This window comes from Saccopteryx leptura, chromosome 6, assembly GCF_036850995.1.
Source record: "Saccopteryx leptura isolate mSacLep1 chromosome 6, mSacLep1_pri_phased_curated, whole genome shotgun sequence".
Classification (NCBI taxonomy): Eukaryota; Metazoa; Chordata; class Mammalia; order Chiroptera; family Emballonuridae; genus Saccopteryx; species Saccopteryx leptura.
In genome coordinates this window covers 152,161,519-152,180,928 of record NC_089508.1, presented here as the reverse complement: position 1 = coordinate 152,180,928, position 19,410 = coordinate 152,161,519, and the positions used below count along the sequence as shown (strand labels likewise).

Genomic DNA, 19,410 nt, shown 5'->3' with positions numbered 1-19,410 from the left:
AAATTCCATTAATTTGAGAGGTGGGAGTTATGGAAAAAGAAACATCAACTCCTTATTCCACTTAGTTGTTCCATTTAGCTATATACTCATTAGTTGCTTTTCACACATGGCCTGACCGGGGATTGAACACATGACTTTGGTGCCTCAGTTGACCTGAATGACACTGAGCCAGCCAGGCAGGGCCTAAAACAATAAATTTAAAGTTACATAAATTTTGTTTCAATTCTGAAAACTGTAAGTGAAGTGTCTAGCTTCCTAAATATTTTCAAATGAAACATTCATATTTTGTATGAGAAACAAAAAACATTTCATTATTTCATATATATATTTATATTGTGGTTATTTATTCATAAAGATATAACTGATATAACTCAAAAGTAAGATAAAAATCCTCACACTAGACAGAAGTTAACATGTGAAGTACAAGACAGATTTGCAGATGACACTTGTCTTTCTTTCATGTATTTAGGTCAAATTGACATGCAAAATTGAGAAAAATTAATGATCAAATTTCAACCTCTCAGTATAATCTCCCATTTACAAGACAAGAGTCCACTAAAAGTACATTATGTAATGAACAGTGTCCTTATTCCTCTGCAACAGAGGGGGCAGCATAGCAGAAAGAAAATGCTCTGAAGCCAGATGGTCCTAATGGTTTACCAGCACCATAACTTGGGAAAACCACTTAATCTCTCTTAAGCTTCCATTTCCCAATGTAAAAACTGAATAAATGACTGTGCCTAGCAACTATGGGGTTGTTCTGAGGATTAAATAAGATAATACTTATTAAATGTTTAGTACAGAACATGGCTGCCTGGCATATGGTGCACAATATATGTTAAGTATTAACAAGAGCTCTAAGTACTGTGTGTCATGCACTATGCTAAGAGTTAATTTTCAAAACATTTTGTAGATTAAGAAAATAAGGGCCTGACCAGGCGGTGGCGCAGGGGACAAAGTCGGACTGGGATGTGGAGGACCCAGGTTAGAAACCCCGAGGTCGCCAGCTTGAGTGTGGGCTCATCTGGTTTGAGCAAAGCTCACCAGCTTGGACCCAAGGACGCTGGCTCGAGCAAGGGGTTACTCGGTCTGCTGAGGGTCCAAGGTCAAGGCACACATGAGAAAGCAATCAATGAACAACTAAGTGTCACAACGAAAAACTGAAGATTGATGCTTCTCATCTCTCTCCGTTCCTGTCTGTCTATCCCTATGTATCCCTCTCTCTCTGTCTCTGTAAAAAAAGAAAAAGAAAAAAGAAAATAAGGTCCATCCTGACCAGATGGTGGCTCAGTGGAAGAGTATAGACCTGGGACAATGAAGACCCAGGTTAAAACCCCCAAGGTCACCAGCTTGAGTGCAGGCTCATCCAGCTTAAGCAAGAGCTCACCAGCTTGAGTGTGGGATCATAGACATGACCTCATGGTTGCTAGCTTGAGTCCAAAGGTCTATGGCTTTAGCAAGGGGTCACTGGCTCAGCTGGAGACCCCTGGTCAAGGCACATATGAGAAGCAATTAATGAACAACCGATGAATGAACTAAGTAAAACAAAAAATGAATGCTTCTCTCTCTCTCCCCCTTTTCTTCTCTCAAATCAATTTAAAAATTTTTTTTAAAGAATGGAGATGCACCTGACCGGTGGTAGCACAGTGGATAGAGCGTCAACCTGGGATGCTGAGGACTTAGGTTCAAAACCCTGAGGTCACTAGCTTGAGCATGGAATTATAGACATGATCCTATGGTCGCTGCCTTAAGCAAGGGGCCATTGGCTTTGGCTGGAGCCCCCCACCCCGTCAAGGCACATAAAGTGCACAACTATAAGTTTATGCTTATCAATCTCTCTTCCTTTCTCACTCTCTCTTTAAAATAAAGATTTTTACATTCCATTAAGTTTGATGGTTTTTACCGTGAATATTTATTACTTTTATTTTTTTAACTTTATTTATTGATTTTAGAAAGAGAGAAAGGGAAAGAGAAAGAGACAGAAACATCAACCTATTTTTGTATGTGCTCTGACTGGGGATCGACCCAGCAACCTCTGCATAACAGGACGATGCTCTGAGTGGTCCTCAACCTTTTTTGGGCCATGGACCGGTTTAATGTCAGAAAATATTTTCACAGACCAGACTTTAGGGTGGGACGGATAAATGTATCATGTGACTGAGACAAGCGTCAAGAGTGAGTCTTGGACGGATGTAACAGAGGGAATCTGGTCATTTTTTAAAAATAAAACATCATTCAGACTTAAATATAAATAAAATGGAAATAATGTAAGTTATTTATTCTTTCTCTGCGAACCTGTACCAAATGGCCCATGGACCGCTACCAGTCTGCGGCCCGGGGATTGGGGACCACTGCTCTAACCAACTGAGCTATCTGGCATGACATACTACTTTTTTTTTAATATTTTTAAAAACTTTATTAATTGGTTAAGAGAAGGGGGAAGAGAGTTGGAAGGAAAGGAGGGAAAAGGAGAGGAAGAGAGAAAGAGATAAACAGATATACCAATCTGTTCCCGTTGTGCCCTAACCAGGGATTGAACCAGGAGGACATTCTAACCAACTGAGCTACCTGGACAAGGTTATTACTTTTCTAACTAAAAAAAATTCATAATTTCGTTAAAAAGGCTACACATGAGAGCATTAAAAGTTTCAGAAATGATTATACAATGAAAATCAAAACCCCTTCCCAAAAAAGTAAAATCGAACCCAGCACCAGAAAAGAGGTAGTCTCCCTTCAATGGGTTTCCTTGAAAACCAGAAGGTAGAAATGAAACATTTATATCCATGACAAAAGACAAGCAGCAAAAAACAACACAATAAAGTTACACCACTTAATAGTTGGGGTACACCCAGTCAGGGCACATACAGGACACAAGTCAATGTTTCTGTCTGTCTCTCCTTCCCTGTATATCTCACATACACAAAAAAAGTCGGGGTATGGAAAAATACTGATCCTGTTGCACAAATTAAATTCTTCCAAACAAAAATAGATCAAATTCCCAATTATTAAAAACAGAAACTGTCACCTGGATCAAGCATCAACCCAGAACACTGGGGTTGCTGGTTTAAAGGACCAAGATCACCAAGCTCTTCGTTACTGGCTTGAGCAGGGGAATTGTATACACAACCCCAATCCCAAAGCTCACCAACATGAGTCCAAAGGTCGCTGGCTTGCCGCCCAAAGTCACCAGCTCAGCTGGAGCCCCATAATCAAAGCACATAGGAGAAGCAATCAATACACAACTCAAGTGAAAGCAACTATGAGCTGGTGCTTCTTACTCTCTCTCCCTTCTTGTCTCTCTCTCATTCTTTCTCTCACAAAAACAAAAAATAGAAACTATCAACAGTAGTTAACGTCCCTATCAATTAAGCAAGAAAACAATTTTGGAAGAATAGAGACAAAAGCAAAAATGCAAAGATGTTTGTCAAAATTCACAGCTAACTCTTTCAAATTGTACTTGGCTTTTGGCATATTAATAGGCATCACATTCTAAGCACCTATTTCAGAACTAGCTGCTTTCAAATAAATTATCTTTTGTACTCTCTCAAACAACCCTGCAAGTACAGTACTATCCCTAATTTAGAGATGAAGAACTGGGTCTCAGAGATTAAAGAGACTTCTTAAACTAAACAGGTACTGCAGTACACACTCAAGAGACTGGTCCAATGGAAAGCCAGGATTTAATATTCTTAATTAGGGGACTGAAAGTGAGAACAAAGAGAAAAATGAATGCTAGAGAGCTATTAGGAAGCTCAAATCAAAAGGCCTCAGAAATTGAGTGCATAAGGCAGTGGTTCTCAAAGTGTGCGCCAGGGTGCACTGGTGCACCCTAGATGATTTCCAGGTGCATCCTATGGTATTCCAGAGAAATATGTGCCTGCTGGGGACCAAAAATCCAACGGGGTTTTTGGAGTTTAGATTTTTGGGAGACAGAGGTATGGGGAATTGGCTGTAAGCTGAGAGTCTGCCCAACCGCCCACCTCCCTCACCTGATTAGGTTGCAAAAGGCTGTTAAGCTATGGTGCTGGATTGTTTACACTACCCCCCCATGTACCCCAGAAAAACTGGAGGCAAATTTCTTCTATCCTTTGGTGTAAAGTTAAGATGGTATGTATGGTGGGGGTTTTCTGCACTTGGTAAATTCTTCAGTTGCCTTGGAAACATGATCAAAGATCTCATTGATTTGCTAATGGCTAACTTTTCCCTATTAATGAAGCAAGATGCGGTTTTGGGGTGCACTTTGTTCTTTTTTTTATTTTTTGTGGCAGAGACAGAGTCAGAGAGAGGGACATATAGGGAGAGAACGACAGGAACGGAGAGAGATAAGAAACATCAATTCTTCATTGCGGCTCCTTAGTTGTTCATTGATTGATTTCCTCATATGTGCCTTTTGGGGGGGGGGGCTACAGCTGACCAAGTAACCCTTTGCTCAAGCCAGTGACCTTGGGCTCAAGCTGCTGAACCTTTCTCAAACCAGATGAGCCCGCGCTCAAGCTGGTGACCTCAGGGTCTCGAACCTGGGTCCTCCACATCCCAGTCTGACGCTCTATCCACTGCGCCACCACCTGGTCAGGCAGGCGCGCTTTGTTCTTGCCAGCAGCAATTACAGGACCCTCCCGACCCTGTATTTTCTTTTTTTTTTTTTTTTACAGAGAGAGAGAGGGATAGGTAGGGATAGACAGACAGGAACGGAGAGAGGTGAGAAGCATCAATCATTAGTTTTTCGTTGCGACACCTTAGTTGTTCATTGATTGCTTTCTCATATGTGCCTTGACCACGGGCCTTCAGTAGACAAAGTAACCCCCCCTTGCTCAAGCTAGCGACCTTGGGTCCAAGCTGGTGAGCTTTGCTCAAACCACATGAGCCCGTGCTCAAGCTGGCGACCTCGGGGTCTTGAACCTGGGTCCTCCGCATCCCAGTCCTACGCTCTATCCACTGTGCCACCGCCTGGTCAGGCATGTATTTTCTTCTTTTTTTTTTTTGGTATTTTTCCAAAGCTGGAAACGGGGAGAGACAGTCAGACAGACTCCCGCATGCGCCAGACCGGGATCCACCTGGCACGCCCACCAGGGGGCGACGCTCTGCCCCTCCGGGGCTTCGCTCTGTTGCGACCAGAGCCACTCTAGCGCCTGGGGCAGAGGCCAAGGAGCCATCCCCAGCGCCTGGGCCATCTTTGCTCCAATGGAGCCTCGCTGCAGGAGAGGAAGAGAGAGACAGAGAGGAAAGAGAGGGGGAGGGGTGGAGAAGCAGATGGGTGCTTCTCCTGTGTGCCCTGGCCAGGAATCGAACCCGGGACCCCTTGCACGCCAGACCGACGCTCTACCGCTGAGCCAACCGGCCAGGGCCAGCATGTATTTTCTTAATTCCACACCATTCCCACTCGGCACCTGGAATTACTAGCTGGGCTGGTTTGCAGCATGTACCCAGATATAAAAATAAATATAGTTACTCTATTATACCATTTCATTACAGAAATACCGTTCTTTTTGTTAACACATCATTATATTTATTATTAACACATCTTAGTATTATTTTTAGATAAATACACCCAAATAAAATGGATAGACTTCTCAAAAAGAAGTGTGATATTGAAGAAGCCAATTCTGGAATTGAGCAAAAGTGTAAACAAAATGGGACTTAAAGGCTGAGAGGCAGAATTTAATTTATAGCATTTTCCAACACTTAACACTGAACAATAGGACTGGATTAGAAACCCATTCATGGAGGCTTCAAGTGATTTTGGTTTAACATTAACAGAAAAAGAAGAACTGGCAGCTATATCCACTGATCCTGGATTGATGATTAAACATAAGGAATTGTCTCTTGAAGCCTTTTAGATTTCTATAAAAGAATATGTAGCAATATCTAAAAAAGCTTTGAACATTTTACTACAATTTTCAACATCCGATTTATATGAATTAGGATTTTCTACCCTCAACACAATTAAGAGTAAAAAGAGAGGAATTCTTCAATGTATTGACAAGGAAATGAGAGTTTGCCTTTCAAATATGTATATGCCCAAACACTGAAGAAATCGCTAGGACACATCAGGCTCATGTTTCTCATAAACATAAGAATGAAAAAATTCAACACATTCACACCAGGACCTGCTGAATTTACTATATCTTACTAAGAATGTAACTATACATATAAAAAGATAACTTTTGCCCTGGCCAGTTAGCTCAGTGGTAGAGCATCGGCCTGGCATGCAGGAGTCCCAGGCTCGATTCCCAGCCAGGGCACACAGGAGAAGCGCCCATCTGCTTCTCCACCCCTCCTCCTCTCCTTCCTCTCTGTCTCTCTCTTCCCCTCCCCGCAGCCAAGGCTCCACTGGAGCAAAGTTGGCCCGGGCGCTGGGGATGGCTCTATGGCCTTTGCCTCAGGCTCTAGAATGGCTCTGGTTGCAACAGAGCAAAGGCCCAGATGGGCAGAGCATCGCCCCCTGGTGGGCATGCGGGGGGGGGGGGCACATGCGGGAGTTTGTCTGACTGCTTTCCCGTTTCCAACTCCAGAAAAATACAAAAAAAAAACACACAAAAAAACTAGACTATAGGCCCTGGCCGGTTGGCTCAGCGGTAGAGCGTCGGCCTAGCGTGCGGAGGACCCGGGTTCGATTCCCGGCCAGGGCACACAGGAGAAGCGCCCATTTGCTTCTCCACCCCTCCGCCGCGCTTTCCTCTCTGTCTCTCTCTTCCCCTCCCGCAGCCAAGGCTCCATTGGAGCAAGGATGGCCCAGGCGCTGGGCATGGCTCTGTGGCCTCTGCCTCAGGGGCTAGTGGCTCTGGTCGCAACACGGCGACGCCCAGGAGGGGCAGAGCATCGCCCCCTGGTGGGCAGAGCGTTGCCCCTGGTGGGCGTGCCGGGTGGATCCCAGTCGGGCGCATGCGGGAGTCTGTCTGACTGTCTACCTGTTTCCAGCTTCAGAAAAATGAAAAAAAAAAAAAAAAAAAAAAACTAGACTATCAACACGTTTAACAAAAAAAAAAAAGATAACTTTTTGTCATTTTTTAATTTCTAACCCCTTTTTTAGATGGGGTTAATTCATTAATTTTTTATGAGTTCTAAAAAGCATAACAAAAAATATAACAAAAATGTTTTTTTAATGTCAGAATAAATTTAATTTTGTTGTATTTATTTCATTTAATTACCATAAAAGCATGCTTGGACTTTGTTTTTTTTCTTTAATATTTCACTTAATTATTATAACATATTTCTCAGAAATTTGTACATAGTGCACCTACAATTATTTGTAGAATTTTAAATGCACCCTGATTTCAAAAAGTTTGAGAACCACTGGCATAAGGAGATGAAGGCAAAAAGAAAAACCTCAAGTTTTAAAATCTGGTACAATGAGGATGAGAGCTGAGGTTCTACTCATCCACTTCCTAACTATTCCCTTCTCCAAACTGTTATTTCTGTAATAGCACCATTCATTCTTTTACTCAACATATGAGTCTAATACAAAGAAGGCAACATGCCACACACTGTTAAGATGCAAAGATTTATCAGAGCAGGAAGACAAAGGTGTGAGCAAGGGGATAGTGTGGAGCAAGGCACCACCACTAACAACTCAGTTTGGCTTAACCCAGCATCCCCTGGGTATAGCATATGAGATTTGGAATGGTCAGGACAGGGGTCCTATCAAAGAAGACACTGAATTTGGACTTTGTTTGGTAGGCAAATGGGGAGAGGAGTAAAACATTGAATATAAATCTTTAAATAGAGATCTAGTATTTCTCATTTCAATCGTCAAAGATGACTGGAGCCTGACTAGGTGGTGGCGCAGTGGATAGACTGTCAGCCTGGGACATGGAGGACCCAGTCTAGAAACCCCGAGGTCACTGGCTAGAGCATAGGCTCACCCAGCTTGGATGTGGGCTCACCAGCTTGAGCACAGGGTCACCAGCTTGAGCATGGGATCATAGATATGACCCCATGGTGGCTGGCTTGAGCCCAAAGGTCGCTGGCTTGAGCAAGGGATCACTTTCTCTGCTGTAGCCCCCGGGTCAAGGCACATATGAGAAAGCAATCAATGAACATTAAGGTGCTGCAACAAAGAATTGATGCTTCTCATCTCTCTCCCTTTCTGTCTGTCTGTCCCTATCTGTCCCTCTCTGTCAAAAAAAAAAAAAAAAAAAAAAGAAAGACTGGAAAGAAAAAACTGTATGAAGACCAGTGATAAAGAAGTCCTGGTAGAATGGAAATGAAGAAATGAAAAGACTGAAGAAAACATATATAATTTAGAAATAACATAGCCTAACCTGTGGTGGTTTAGTGGATAAAGCCTTGACCTGGAATGCTGAGGTCACCAGTTCAAATCCCTGGGCTTGCCCATCAAGACACATAAGACAAGCAATTAAGAAATAACTACAGCCTGACCAGGTGGTGGCGCAGTGGATAGAGACCATCGGACTAGGATGCGGAAGACCCAGGTTCAAGACCCCCGAGGTCGCCAGCTTGAGTGCGGACTTATCTGGTTTGAGCAAAGCTCACTAGCTTGAGCCCAAGGTCACTGACTCAAGCAAGGGGTTACTCAGTCTGCTGAAGGCCCGTGGTCAAGGCACATATGAGAAAGCAATCAATGAACAACTAAGGTGTTGCAATGCACAACGAAAAACTAATGATTGATGCTTCTCATCTCTCCGTACCTGTCTGTCTGTCCCTGTTTATCCCTCTCTGACTCTCTCGCAGTCACTGTAAAAAAAAAAAAAAAAAAAGGGACTAAAGTGAAGCAGCTATGTCGATAAAGCTTGCACCCCCACTCCCTCTGCTCTGTCTGTAAAATCAATAAATAAAACCTTTTAAAAAAGAAAAAGAAATAACGTAAATATTCAACTCTGTAGCATGGCATACAAGACCTAACTTTATATTTTATCTCCTGACAACCCCACTCCTCCCAGATAACTATCAAAGAATTTCCAGACACTTGCAAATGTTATTCCATTATATATGGGCATGTCTCTGCTCAAATTACACATAACTCCTCTGTGAAGTTCTTCCTGATTACTCGAGGAAGTACTCCCACAATACTGCATCTATAACACCTTCTGACCACAGTATTCTGTATTGTTATTGTTTACACACTTGTCTTCCCCACACAGTTAAGTTTCTTAGAAATGCAGACTGTACCTTTCTTTTATAATAGAAATGATGAGAACAAAGGAAGCACTCAAATGCGTTTTGATCATATAAGTGACTCCAAGGTTTCCAGCCTTGAAATAAACAGAGGATGATGCCATCATTAACACAAAAAGAAACACATGCTTGGTTTAAAAAAAAACCAACTCGGTTAGCAATTATATTTCTTGGTCTGAAGCTCAAAAAGCGAGAGTTTTCACAGCAGAGTAGCAGTAAAGTGAGTCAATGAAAATGAGTAAGACTGCAGAGAATTAAAGAGGAAGAGACTGGCCTGTGGTGGTGCAGTGGGTAAAGTATCAACCTGGAATAGTGAGGTTGCCAGTTAAAAACCCCAGGCTTGCCCAGTCAAGGCACATACAAGAAGCAACTACTACGAGTGATGCTTCCTGCTCCTATGCCCCTCCCTCTGCTCTCTCTCTACCCTCTCTCTAAAATAAAGAAAGAAAAAAAAAGTTGATGCTTCCCACTTCATCCCCCTGCCTTTCTCTTTCTCTCTACCCTCTCTCTAAAATCAATAAATAGGCCCTGGCCGGTTGGCTCAGCGGTAGAGCGTCAGCCTGGCGTGCGGGGGACCCGGGTTCGATTCCCGGCCAGGGCACATAGGAGAAGCGCCCATTTGCTTCTCCACCCCCCCCCCTCCTTCCTCTCTGTCTCTCTCTTCCCCTCCCGCAGCGAGGCTCCATTGGAGCAAAGATGGCCCGGGCACTGGGGATGGCTCCTTGGCCTCTGCCCCAGGTGCTAGAGTGGCTCTGGTCTCGGCAGAGCGACGCCCCGGAGGGGCGGAGCATCCCCACCTGGTGGGCAGAGCGTTGCCCCTGGTGGGCGTGCCGAGTGGATCCCGGTCGGGCGCATGCGGGAGTCTGTCTGACTGTCTCTCCCCATTTCCAGCTTCAGAAAAATAAAAAATAAATAAATAAATAAATAAAAATAAAATCACCTGATCTGTGGTGGCGCAGTGGATAAAGCGTTGACCTGGAACGCTGAGTTTGCTGGTTTGAAACCACGGGCTTGCCTGGTCAAGGCACATATGAGAGTTGATGCTTCCTGCTCCTCCCCTGTTCTACCTCTTTCCTCTCTCTCTCCCTCCTCTCTCTCTAAAAGTGAATAAATAAAATAAAAAAACAATTTCCTTTAAAAAAATAAATAAAATAAAATTTTAAAAATATATTCTTTAAAAAGAGAAAGTAAGCAATTAAAAAAAAATAAAAGAATTGTTTAAAGGCATTGCCCTGGCTGGATAGCTTGATTGGTTTGAGCATCATCTTGATACACAGAGGTTACTGGTTTGATCCCCAGCCAGGGAAAACACAGGAACAGATCACTATTTCTTTCTCCCTTTCTCTCTCTAAAATCAATATATAAAATTTAAAAAAATAAAGGAGTGGTGGTGTAAATGCTTCAAATCTAGTATAAGTATGGAAGTATCATATGTAGCATTTGTGACATATGAAAGAACAGCTTAAATAGAGTGGAGGATACATACACTTATAGGCTGTGGTAGGGTAGCTCAGTTGGTTAGTGTGTTGTCCCAATGTGCCATGGTTGTGGGTTCAATCACTGGTCAGGGCACACATAAGAATCAACTAATGAACACATAAATAAGTGGAACAATAAATCGATTTCTCGATCTCTCCCTACCGTTCCCTCTGGAAATAATTTTTTTTATTTATTTTTAGATTTTATTTATTAATTTTAGAGAGAGGAGACAGAGACAGAGAGAGAGAGAGAAAGAAGGGAGGGAGGAGCAGAAAGCATCAACTCCCATATGTGCCTTGACCAGGGAAGCCCGGGGTTTTGAACCGGCGACCTCAGTGTTCCAAGTTGATGCTTTTACCCACTGAGCCACCGCAGGTCAGGCTGAAAATAATTTTTAAAAACCTATTAAAATAAAAAAATAGCCTGACCTGTGGTGGTGCAGTGGATAAAGCGTCGACCTGGAAATGCTGAGGTTGCCAGTTCGAAACCCTGGGCTTGCCTGGTCAAGGCACATATGGGAGTTGATGCTTCTAGCTCCTCCCCCCTTCTCTCTCTCTCCCTCTCTCTCTCCTCTCTAAAAATGAATAAATAAAATTAAAAAAAAAAAGATAAAATAAAAAAATAATAATAAAAAAAAGAAATTTGACCTGACCTATGGTGGCACAGTGGACAGAGTGTCAACATGGGATGCTGAGGACCCCAGTTTGAAACCTGAGGTCACCAGCTTGAGCACAGGATCATAGACATGACCTTATGGTCGCTGGCTTGGAGCCCAAGATCACTGGCTTGAGCCCAAGGTTGCTGGCTCAGCTGGAGTCACCCCCCACCACTGTCAAGGCACATATGAGAATCAATCAATGAACAACTAAGAGTGCCACAAGTACAAGCTGATGCTTTTCATCTCTCTCCCTGTCTCTCGCTAAAAAACAAAACAAACAAACAAAAAAAACTAAAGTGAAACAACTATGAGTTGATACTTCCTGCTACCCCACATCCTCTTGCTGTAAAATGAATCAATCAATAGTTAAAAAAAAAATCGGCCCTGGCCAGTTGGCTCAGTGGTAGAGCATCAGCCCAGCATTTGGATGTCCCAGGTTCAATTCCCAGCCAGGGCACACAGAAGCGCCCACCTGCTTCTCCACCCCCCCCTTCACTTCTCTTCCCCCCACCCCCAGCCACTTACGGCCATGGCTCAACTGGAGCGAGTTGGTCACAGACGCTGAGGATGGCTCCATGGCCTCTGCCTCAGGTGGTAAGAAGGGCTGGGTTGCTGAGCAACAAAGCAACGCCCCAAATGGGCAGACCATCTCCCCCTAGTGGGCATGCCAGGTGGATCCCAGTCAGGGCACATGCTGGAGTCTCTCTGCCTCCCCTCCTCTCCCTGAATAAGAAAAAATAAAAATAAATAAGAGAAAAGAAATTCACCAGTAAAGGGGAAACATAATTTGAGGGTGTAGGATAGAGGAAGGTTCTTCAAAACAGGAGGATGTCACCCTGTTTTTAGGCAGAAAAAGTGACATAGTAGAGAGGCAAAGAATAGATTCCCGAGGGAAAGGGCAAAGAGTAATGAATAAAACAAGGTCCTCCAGCAAGGAGAGGCGAATAGAGAGAACCTGAGAGGTGTGGAGATAGGATCAACTTGCTTGAGAACTGCTGGGATGATGAAGAAAGAACCCCTGAGGAAATCAAGGTTGTTTTTTTGGCTCAAGCACCAACATGACAAGCCTTGGACACTATCTATATTCATCCCTATCCACTGTTTCTCAAATCCAGGCTCTACTTTTCCTCCAATCCAGGCAACCCCAAAAGAGCTATCAATTTTTTCCTTTGAAATAATCTTAATGGATTTACCCCTTCTTTCCAGTGCAGACTGTTCTCAAGTCTAAGTTTTAATTACTATTGGAACAGACTCCCACGTCCTAACCTTGCCTCTCCTCTCCCCAAGCCAAACACAGACTTCATAGCACTTTTCAGCTAAAGTCCCTATCTGGCTCCCAGTTACTATCACATCAATACCAAATGCCACAGTCTGGATTTTTATGTCCTATTCCTAACTCCTCCCAAACATACCCAACCAATATCCAACAAGAACCTTCTAAAAATACAATGTTTGCCTGACCTGTTGGTGGCGCAGTGGATAAAGCGTCGACCTGGAAATGCTGAGGTCGCCAGTTCGAAACCCTGGGCTTGCGTAGTCAAAGCACATATGGGAGTTGATACTTCCAGCTCCTCCCCCCCCCGCGCCCCCCCCCCCCGTCTCACTCTCTCCTCTCTCTCTCCTCTCTAAAATGAATTAAAAAATTTTAAAAAATAAATAAATAAAAATAAAAATACAAATATTCATTTAATTCTCCACATAAAAAGTACCCTTCTAATCCAAACCCAACCAAGCCCAGACAAAGCCATTTCAAGTTCCATTTCTTCTGCCTAACCTATGGTGGCGCAGTGGATAAAGCATCGACCTGGAAGTGCTGAGGTCGCTGGTTCAAAACCTTGGGCTTGCCTGGTCAAGGCACATATGGGAGTTGATGCTTCCTGCTCCTCCCCCCTTCTCAATCTCTGTCTCTCTCTTCTCTCTCTCTCTCTCTCTCTCCTTTCTAAAATGAATAAATAAAATAAAAATAAAGCCTGACCTGTGGTGGCGCAGTGGATAAAGCGTCAACCTGGAAATGCTGAGGTCGCCGGTTCAAAACCCTGGGCTTGCCTGGTCAAGGCACATATGGGAGTTGATGCTTCCAGCTCCTCCCCCCTTCTCTCTCTGTCTCTCCCTCTCCTCTCTAAAGATGAATAAATTAAAAAAAAAATTTTTTTTTAAATAAAATAAAAATAAAATCCAAGTCTCAAGTTCCATTTCTTCCTTAAAGCCTTGACTATTCTAGGTTTCATATCTCTATACTCCTCTCCTTAACCACTTAAACTATCAATAGCACAGAAATTAGTACAGGGGTAGTTGGTGATTATTTTCTGAATCCCCCAAGATTGCACAGGGAAAATATTGTTAAAACACGAAGATATCTATTTTTAAATGGTAAAGTCTCTATTCAAATGTCCACCAGTGCTCTCCACCCAACGAAGCACTAACTAATGTTACAGTACAAGTCAATTACAAGGTGAAATGACAAATCTAGCAAAAAGGTACTGTTTTTAAACTCAGTGTAAATAATAAAAAACAATTCCAATTACAGGCAAGGAAAAGATGACCTAGGTCAACCAGTAAACAAGTGACAAAAATGATATGACAGGAAATTCAAAAGTGTTATGAATATTTTTCTTTGTTTTTTTTTTATTTACTCATTTTATTTTACTTTTTTAAATTTTATTTATTCATTTTAAGAGGGGGGAAAGAGAGAGTGAGAAAGAGAAGGGGGAGGAGCCAGAAGCATCAACTCCTATCTGTGCCTTGACCAGGCAAGCCCAGGGTTTTGAACCAGTGATCTCAGCATTTCCAGGTCAATGCTTTATCCACTGAGCCACCGCTGGTCAGGCTTTGCTTATTCATTTTAGAGAGAAGAGGGGCAGAGCAGGAAGCATTAACTCCCACATATGTCTTGACCAGGCAAGCCCATGGTTTTGAACCAGCGACCTCAGCATTGCAGGTGGACGCCTTATCAACTGCACTACGGCAAGTCAGGCTATGAATATAAAAGGATTAGGCCCTGGCTGGTTGGCTCAGTGGTAGAGTGGCGTGCAGGAGTCCTGGGTTCGATTCCCGGCCAGGGCGCACAGAAGCGCCCATCTGCTTCTCCACCCCTCCCCCTCTCCTTCCTCTCTGTCTCTCTCTTCCCCTCTTCGCAGCCAAGGCTCCATTGGAGCAGAGATGGCCCGGGCGCTGGAGATGGCTCCATGGCCTCTGCCTCAGGCGCTGGAGTGGCTCTAGTCACAACAGAGCGACGCCCCAGATGGGCAGAGCATCGCCCCCTGGTGGGCGTGCCAGGTGGATCCCGATCAGGCGCATGCGGGAGTCTGTCTGACTGCCTCCGTTTCCAGCTTCGGAAAAATGCAAAAAAAAAAAGGATTAAAAAATGTTGCCAGGGCCCTGGCCGGTTGGCTCAGCGGTAGAGCGTCGGCCTGGCGTGCAGAAGTCCCAGGTTCGATTCCCGGCCAGGGCACATAGGAGAAGTGCCCATTTGCTTCTCCACCCCCCCCTCCTTCCTCTCTGTTTCTCTCTTCCCCTCCCGCAGCCAAGGCTCCATTGGAGCAGGGATGGCCCGGGCACTGGGGATGGCTCCTTGGCCTCTGCCCCAGGCACTGGAGTGGCTCTGGTCGCGGCAGAGCATCGCCCCCTGGTGGGCAGAGCATCGCCCCTGGTGGGCGTGCCAGGTGGATCCCGGTCGGGAGCATGCGGGAGTCTGTCTGACTGTCTCTCTCCGTTTCCAGCTTCAGAAAAATACAAAAAAAAAAAAATATATATATATATATATATAAAAAACATTCTCATGTATTAAAATCCATTCATTTCCTACCGTTCATGTTCATGGTTGCGGGTGGCTGGAGCCAATCACAGCTGTCCTCTGGGACAACACCAAATTTTTATTGGATAATACGCAATGTACACGGGTTGTCGTATGGCTCTCATGGAATTACATTTTAAAATATGTGGCGTTCATGGCTCTCTCAGCCAAAAAGGTTCCCAACCTCTGGTATATGGAGACAACGCTTCAAGCAGCTGTGCAACTGAGCCAGGGCTGCTAGCCTCATTTTAAGTGGATTCATTTTTAGTGGTCCTCTTCTTTAGATAGAGGATCCCCAATAGAATATGTCAGACCATTCCAGAACAAGCTACATCCTAAGAACTTTGAGGATCTCAAATTTGTGAATACCACCAGAGTATAAATCAGGGGTCCCCAAACTTTTTACACAGGGGGCCAGTTCACTGTCCCTCAGACCGTTGGAGGGCCGGACTATAAAAAAAACTATGAACAAATCCCTATGCACACTGCACATATCTTATTTTAAAGTAAAAAAACAAAACAGGAACAAATCCAATATTTAAAATAAAGAACAAGTAAATTTAAATCAACAAACTGACCAGTATTTCTTTTCTTTTTTTTTTTTTTTTTTAAAATGAAGTTATGTTCTTTTTTTTTTTTTTTTATAATTTTTATTTATTTATTTATTCATTTTTAGAGAGGACAGAGAGAGGGAGAGAGAGAGACAGAGAGAGAGAGAAGGGGGGAAGGAGCTGGAAGCATCAACTCCCATATGTGCCTTGACCACTGACCAGTATTTCAATGAGAACTATGCTCCTCTCACTGACCACCAATGAAAGAGGTGCCCCTTCTGGAAGTGTGGCGGGGGGGCCGGATAAATGGCCTCAGGGGGCCGCATGCGGCCCGCGGGCCGTAGTTTGGGCACCCCTGGTATAAATTCTCAAAGATATCTAAGTAAGGACTACTATAAAACAAACAATTACTGCCCTGGTCAGATGGCTTGATTGGTTAGAACATAATCCTAAAGCACAGATGTTGCCAATTCAATCCTCGGTCAGGGCACATACAGAAACAGATTGTGCCTGACTTGTGGTAGTGCAGTGGATAAAGCATCGACTGGTTCAAAACCCTGGGCTTGCCTGGTCAAGGCACATATGGGAGTTGAAGCTTCCTGCTCCTCTCTCCTTCTCTCTCTCTCTCTCTTCTCACTCTAAAAATGAATAAAATCTAAAAAGAAAAAAGATTAAACAAAAAAAGGAACAGATTGATGGTCCTGTCTCTCTCTCTCTCTCTCAAATCAATAAACATTAAAAAAAGAATTACTTCAGATCAGCCTATGAGAAAACCAGGAGTTACTTCAGGCCCAGCCAAGTGTCAGAGACCTTAAGAAAGTCACTGCAGAAAGCCAAGATGGGGAAGAAAAGCAAGCTCAGAGTATTCCAATAATTCTCTGATTTCAAGGGTTCCAGTACTGTCTTCAATAATCTCAAGCGCCTAGCCTGACCAGGCGGTGGCACAGTGGATAGAGCATCGGGCTGGGATGCCGAGGACCCAGGTTCAAGACCCCGAGGTCACCAGCTTGAGCGCGGGCTCATCTGGTTTGAGCAAAAGCTCACCAGCTTGGACCCAAGGTCACTGGCTCGAGCAAGGGGTTACTCGGTCTGCTGAAGGCCCAGGGTCAAGGCACATATGAGAAAGCAATCAATGAACAACTAAGGTGTCGCAATGCTCAACGAAAAACTAATGATTGATGCTTCTCGTCTCTCCGTTCCTGTCTGTCTGTCCCTGTCTATCCCTCTCACTGACTTTCTGTCTCTGAAAAATAATAATAATAATAATCTCAAGCGCCTTGAAGGTTAATCCATATCTTCTACGACATATTTTTACTAAAGGACTATGAAGTTCCACCTGACCACAGTGGCACAGTGGATAGAGCATTGGACTGGGAAACAGAGGACCCAGGTTCGAAACCCAAGGTCACAGGCTTGAGCCCAAAGGTCGCTGACTTGAGCAAGGAGTCACATGGTCTGCTGTAGCCCCCCCAGTCAAGGCACACATGAGAAAGCAATCAATGAACAGCTAAGGAGCTGCAAAGAACTGATGCTTCTCATCTCTCTCTCTTCCTGTCTGTCTGTCCCTATCTCTCTCTCTCTCTCTCTCTCTCTCTCTCTCTCTCTGTCAGAAAGAAAAAAAGGGCTATTAAGTTCCAATGACACAATATAAACCAAAGCACTTAATAAACTAACGTATTTCCTGTTTAAACTTGGAGTTCTGGGGGCCAACCTTCCTTCAAAATTTTAACCAGCACTTCCAATGTACAAAACTGTATGTGTACACTGGTAGGTATTAGAAGGTATCAACCTAATTAAATATAAAAGCACCAGGTCAGGATTACTAACTATAATGCAATCATTTCACATCACTGTATGCAAAACTAATATTTGAGGAGTTCATAAGGGTAAACTGAAGAGGCTTCTTTCTCATTCATGACTGGAAGCAAACAGTCTCATTCTAGCTACATATACAAAAACAACAAACAATATGATCTTGAATTATGTGCCTTTATCTAATTCCAGACATGGGGTTTAGAACCCTAATAACTACTTTTACTTTTGCCAAGAAAACCTTATTTTATCATATTATAGACAAAATAAAAAACAAACAGCATTTGCTAAGGGTTTTCTAAAACTTCCAGTCCTCAGCACAGGTCCTAACACAGAGTAAGTATGCTATGTCAGATGCATCAATGAACCAACTGCAAATAGTCTGAGTCCATCAACAGTGTACAGCTATATACAATTTTTAATTATACCTTTCCCAAGCTATATTGTTTAACTAAATTTGCATTTTAAGATTGACTTCACCTTTTTAAATCCTCAGTTAAAAAATATCAAAGGCAAAAATCAAAGCAATAGATTTCAACCACAATCCTGAATCAAAGGCCTAAAAGAATAAATTAAAGAGACTTGCTTCTTCGAGCCCATAGTCTTTGAGCAACTTAAGATTTTCTGCCTGAAAAACAATTTTTACATTTATAAAAGTTTGATAACTTCCATTTTAGATGCATATATATTGTCTATAGGCTCTAATTTTGTCTTTTTAAGATTTTATTTTTTGATTTTCGGAGGGAAGAGAAAGAGAGGAAAGAAGCGGGAAGCATCTACTCTAGTAGTTGCTTCCTGTATGTGCCTTGACCAGGCAAGCCCAGGGATTCGAACTGGCGACCTCAGTATTCCAGGTTGATGCTTTAACCATTGTGCTACCACAGGTCAGGCTTCACTGGTTTTTTAATAGAACCAATAATCCACTGCTATCTCTTCGATGAGAACCAAAAATGAGATTTCTACTATTGGTATGCTTCTCGAGAAACGTCTATCTCTATCATTAATCTAGGGGGGGATTTTTGTTGTTTTTTTTTTGTATTTTTCTGAAGTTGGAAAATGGGGAGGCAGTGAGACAGACTCCCGCATGCGCCCGACCATGATCCACCCGGTATGCCCACCAGGGGGTGATGCTCTGCCCATCTGGGGCCGTTGCTCTGTTGTAACCAGAGCCATTCTAGCACCTGAGGCAGAGGCCATAGAGCCATCCTCACTGCACCGGCAAACTTTGCTCCAATGGAGCCCTGGCTGAGGGAGGGGAAGAGAGAGACAGAGAGGAAGGAGAGGGAGAGGGGTGGAGAAGCAGATGGGCGCTTCTCCTGTGTGCCCTGGCGGGGAATCAAACCCGGGGCTCCTGTACGCCAGGCCGATGCTCTACCACTGAGCCATCCCACCAGGGCAATCTAGCTTTTTATGTAAATACAAAAGCAGAGCTATACACGGCAGGGCAAAAGTAGGTTTACAGCTGTTCATTCAGAAAATAATACAATTAATAAACAATATGTTTCACGTACTGACAACTGTTAACCTACTTTTGCTTCATGGTGTAGGTTTACACACACACACACACACACACACACACACACACACACACACGATCAACATGAACCCAAGAAAAAGATCTGTCTAAGCCTCCAAGAGGTTGCCAACACAGCCTATCCACTCTAAAAATATCTAGAACAATAAAGACTCAAAATAACTACCAAAAAACAGCCGTGGCCTGACCTGTGGTGGCACAGTGGATAAAGCGTCAACCTGGAAACTCTGAGGTTGCCAGTTCAAAACCCTGGCTTGCCTGGTCAAGGCACATATGGGAGTTGATGCTTCCTGCTCCTCCCCCTTCTCTCTCTCTCTCTCTCTCTCTCTACCCCCCCCTCTCTAAAATGAATAAATTAAAAAAAAAAAAAAAAAAAAAACAGCCGTGGCCAGGTAACTCAGTTTATTAGAGCATCATCCGGATCCGCCAAAATAGCAGGTTCGATCCC

At 43.6% G+C, this 19,410-nt stretch overlaps 1 protein-coding gene across 6 annotated transcripts in view; it reads right to left on the bottom strand.

Annotated features, from left to right (window-relative positions):
• Positions 1 to 19,410, bottom strand: part of NSD1 (nuclear receptor binding SET domain protein 1) — a 174,076-nt gene that overhangs the window by 150,683 nt on the left and 3,983 nt on the right. For 2 of the 6 annotated variants that reach the window (XM_066344720.1, XM_066344724.1), the window contains exons 2-3: positions 11,798 to 11,995; positions 9,130 to 9,212 (exon numbers count right to left, since the gene is read on the bottom strand). The exons of the other annotated variants lie outside the window; for them this stretch is intronic. In XM_066344720.1, the coding sequence (XP_066200817.1) occupies positions 9,130 to 9,212; positions 11,798 to 11,921 (207 nt within the window). In that variant the 5' untranslated portion in view covers positions 11,922 to 11,995. The remainder of the gene's footprint in view (positions 1 to 9,129; positions 9,213 to 11,797; positions 11,996 to 19,410) is intronic. 6 annotated transcript variants of the gene reach the window in all.